Source organism: Nicotiana sylvestris, chromosome 4 (genome assembly GCF_000393655.2).
Source record: "Nicotiana sylvestris chromosome 4, ASM39365v2, whole genome shotgun sequence".
NCBI lineage: Eukaryota > Viridiplantae > Streptophyta > Magnoliopsida > Solanales > Solanaceae > Nicotiana > Nicotiana sylvestris.
Window position 1 is genome coordinate 87,800,310 of NC_091060.1, and position 4,369 is coordinate 87,804,678.

General features: G+C 42.7%; 1 protein-coding gene across 1 annotated transcript; it reads right to left on the bottom strand.

The window, feature by feature from the left end:
- Positions 1-1,134: 1,134 nt before the first annotated feature.
- Positions 1,135-1,704, bottom strand: LOC138889815 (uncharacterized). The gene has a single exon (XM_070173151.1). The coding sequence runs from the start codon at positions 1,702-1,704 to the stop codon at positions 1,135-1,137; it is 570 nt and encodes a 189-aa protein (XP_070029252.1).
- Between the last annotated feature and the right edge of the window lie 2,665 nt (positions 1,705-4,369).

The window sequence follows — 4,369 nt, forward strand, 5'->3', positions numbered from 1 at the left end:
TCCTTCGAAATTTTATGCCCAAGAACTATTCCTTCTTCCACCATAAAGTGGCATTTCTCCCAATTGAGGACAAGATTGGTTTCTTCACAACGGGCAAACACCCTATCAAAATTCTTCAAGCACTCATCAAATAAATCCCCCACAACCCTAAAATTATCCATGAACACCTCCAAAATGTCTTCTACCATATCGGTGAAAATGGCCATCATACACCGCTGAAATGTAGCCGGTGCATTACACAACCCAAAAGGCATCCTAGAGAAAGCAAATATGCCATATGGACAAGTGAATGTGGTCTTCTCCTGATCTTCCAGAGCAATCAAAATTTGGTTGTACCCAGAATACCCATCCAAGAAGCAATAGAAGGCACGCCCGGCAAGTCGGTCTATCATCTGATCAAGGAAAGACAAAGGAAAGTGATCCTTGCGGGTCACTTTATTCAACTTGCGGTAGTCCATGAATACCCCCCAACCGGTGATGGTTCTTGTAGGAATCAACTCATTGTTGGAATTTGTCACTACGGTCATGCCACCCTTCTTCAGTATACATTGCACCAACAAAGTCCAAGAGCTATCAGAGATGGGGTACACAACCTCGGCATCCAACCACTTGATCACCTCCTTTTTCACAAATTCTTGCATTGCCTCGTTCAAACTCCTTTGGTGCTCCAAGGAGGACTTTACATCATCTTCTAGAATAATCTTGTGCATACAAAATGCGGGGCTTATTCCCCGAATATCAGCTAGAGTCCATCCAATTGCCTTTTTTCGCTTTTGAAGCACCGCCAATGTGGCATCAACCTGTATGTTAGTAAGGCAAGAAGAAAGAATAACTGGCAAAGTAGAATTTGAGCCTAAGAACTCATACCTGAGGTATGGAGGAAGTGGTTTCAACTCCAACACCGGAGGCTCCTCAATTGACGGTTTGGTTGGTGGAGTCTTTCTATTATCGAGATCCAAAGGTAATTTCCTAGGCTCATAAGAATAAGAGCCCATTCCATGTAAAGCATTCACACACTCCACTCGGCTTGCATCCTCATTGACATCAAGATTAAATAATACGGCCTCCAATGGTATCATCAATTATCACTGCTGTCATGAGGTCAACAAAAGAGCACACCTCGGTAATATTGGGCTACTTCATAGACTTGCACACATGAAAAACCACCTTTTCATCACCCACCTGGAAGGTGAGTTCCCCTTCTTTCACATCTATCAATGCCTTCCCCGTAGCTAGGAAAGGTTTTCCCAATATGATTGGAACTTCGTAGTCCACTTCGCAGTCCAAGATCACAAAGTCAGCTGACAAGATAAATTTGTCCACACGGACAAGCACATCATCAATAATACCCAAAGGTCTCTTCATCGATCTATCTGCCATTTGTAACCTCATGGAAGTTAGCCTAGGTTGCCCAATTCCCAAGGTTTTAAACACTGAATAGGGCATCAAATTGATACTAGCTCCCAAATCACATAGAGCCTTGGCAAAATCCGCACTTCTAATGGTGCAAGGAATGGTGAAGGCATCGGGATCTTCAAGCTTAGGGGCCATTGAATGAACTATATCACTAACTTGGTGAGTCATCTTTATAGTTTCACAATCCATGTAACACTTCTTTGTGACCAAGTCTTTCATGAATTTTGCATAGCTCGGCATTTTTTCAAGAGCCTCCACCAAAGGCACATTAATGGACAAGCTCTTCATCATATCAATGAACTTTTAAACTAATTATCATTTTTTTTGCTTCACAAGCCTTTGAGGATAAGGTGGAGGTGGCCTTGGAAAAGGAGCCTTAGCTTTTGGCACAACCGGCTCCAGTATGTCAATTATATGTTCCCTAGACGGGTTTACATCATTTTGAGTTTCCACCTCGACATCTTGCATATCAATCCTCACTTCGTTGTTCACATTTTCATCAACCATATCTTCAACTACCAAAGGCACTTCATCCTCTTGCAACTCCACATCTTCATCCAAGATTTGCTTTTGCTTGGAGGCATTCACATCACCGCCTCTCCCACTTCTTGTTGTAACCGCCATAACATGATTGTTCCCACCCTTCAGGTTCACTACCGTATCACTTGGTAGATCACCCTTAGGGTGAGTATTTAAAGACTATGAGATTTGGCCTAACTGTACCTCCAAATTTCTGATAAAGGTATTGTGGGAAGCCAACTCTGCATCCGAATTTGCATTCTTCTTCATCATCTGTTCGAACATCATTTCAATTCTACCTATATCGTTGTCAAAAGAACTAGGACCTTGAGATGGAAATGGGGGTGGATTGTTCGGTTGTTGGTACATTGGGGGCCTTTGAAAGCCTTGCCCCCGGTTTCCTTAGTTTCCATTGTTCCATCCACCTTGATTGTTATTGCCACCCCAATTGTTGTTATTACCATTTCAATTCCCTTGGTTGCCTTGATTGTTGTTCTGATTGCCCCAGTTGTTGTTTTGGTTATTGTTCCCCCAATTACCACTATTTTATTGTTGGTTGCCCCAATTGCCTTGAGGTCTCCACTGTTGTTGGTTGGAAGAGTTGCCCCGTTGGCCTTGATAGTCATTTACATATTGAACCTCTTCACTTTGGTCATCATAACCATTATTTTGAAGTCCATCACAATCATCATCAAATTGCTCAAAATTCCCTTGGTTTTGTTGCCTTCTTTGCCTTCTTTTGTTGACAAACATATTGATTCCCTCCATGGCATTCACTTGGAGAGGATTTTGGACTTGTTACAACTTTGTCTTTGCCAATTGGTTCATAGTAGTTGTCAACTCCGCTATAGCTTGCCCATGATCATGTAATTCGTTGTGCAAATGAATAACCATGGGGTCACCCTGGGGCACATTGGCTCTACTATGCCATGCAGAAGAAGTGTCAGCTATCTCGTCAAGTATATCACATGCCTCATCATAAGACAGCTTCATGAAATTGCCCCCAACAAGTTGGTTCATTATGCATTGGTTTGTGGTGTTAATACCCCGGTAGAAAGTCTGTTGGATCATCGCCTCGGTCATATTATTGTTGGGGCATTCCTTCACCATTGTTCTATAACGCTCCCAAATCTCATGTAAAGGTTCTGTGGGCTCTTGTTTGAAAGCCAATTCTCGTCACGCAATGCCGCCATATGCCCTGGTGAGAAAAATTTAGCAATGAACTTATCCGCCAACTCATACCAAGTTGTAATAGAATGGTTGGGAAGTCGCTCGAGCCAATCCAATGCCTTCCCTCTAAGTGAGAATGGGAAGAGTCTCAACCTAAGAGCATCCTCAGACACATTCGTCTGCTTGCTCCCACAACATGTATCCACGAATCCCTTGAGATGTTTGTAAGCATTTTGATTTGCAGCTCTCGTGAAGTACCCACGCTGCTCTAGTAAGGTCAACATCACATTAGTTATCTGAAAATTGCCCGCCCAAATTCGGGGTGGGACATTAGCACTCGCATAGCCTTGGTTCGGAAGTACCCTGGGAGCCACTCTTAGAGGTGGCAGAGGAGGGTCTGGAACATTGTTATTATCATTTGCATTGGCCTGGCGGCCTCTACGTTGTCCTTGAGGTACAAGAGGCACCTCATCATCTCCGACATCATCTACCTGCTCCCCCGCAATCACATTTCCAAGAGGATCATTAGCGTTGTTCGTTGCCATTTGGTACCTGAGTTGTGACACAAACAAGTTAGAAACAAAGAAGGGAAGAAGAACAATACACAAAACTAACTAAATAGATAGCCAAAACTGTTAACTCCCCAGCAACAGAACCAAAAAGTGATCGTGGCCTACTCCGCACTACTAATTGAGTAGAAAGAGAGGGTCGGAGCAGCTTTTACCTGATTTAGAGTCGGGATCGATTTCCACAGAGAGCTAGAATTTGGAATCGAGTATCTATCTAGTTTAGGATTGCGTATGTGTTCCAAATTACACTTCTACTCATTTTTGGGATTTTCTTTTTTACTTCAACTATGATCAAAATACAAATGGTAAATGCAACTAGATTATGCTAAGAGTTAAACTAAAAAGGGTTGTTCAAATGGTTTAAAAGGCACTAGGGTAATGACTTTCACCTAGGTGGTTAATTGACAGGTAATTGAATCTAAGACATGATTGACATAATTGGGGAGTATGATATAACCGTTGTACGATATTACCCACTCTACACCTCTTGGTGGTTCGAGTGATTTTGCCCGAATCAACTTTCTCAAGACCAATTGGGTATGCAAATTTGCACAAGCAACTAGGGTTCAAGTCGGGTATTACTCTCTCGAGGTTTAACCCTTTAATCGGGGCTATCAATCTCTTGAGTACGCCCCAATTCCTTGTTGGACCAATCTCGGAGACTTAGGCTCTCTTTCTCAAGAAGAGCTCTAGTC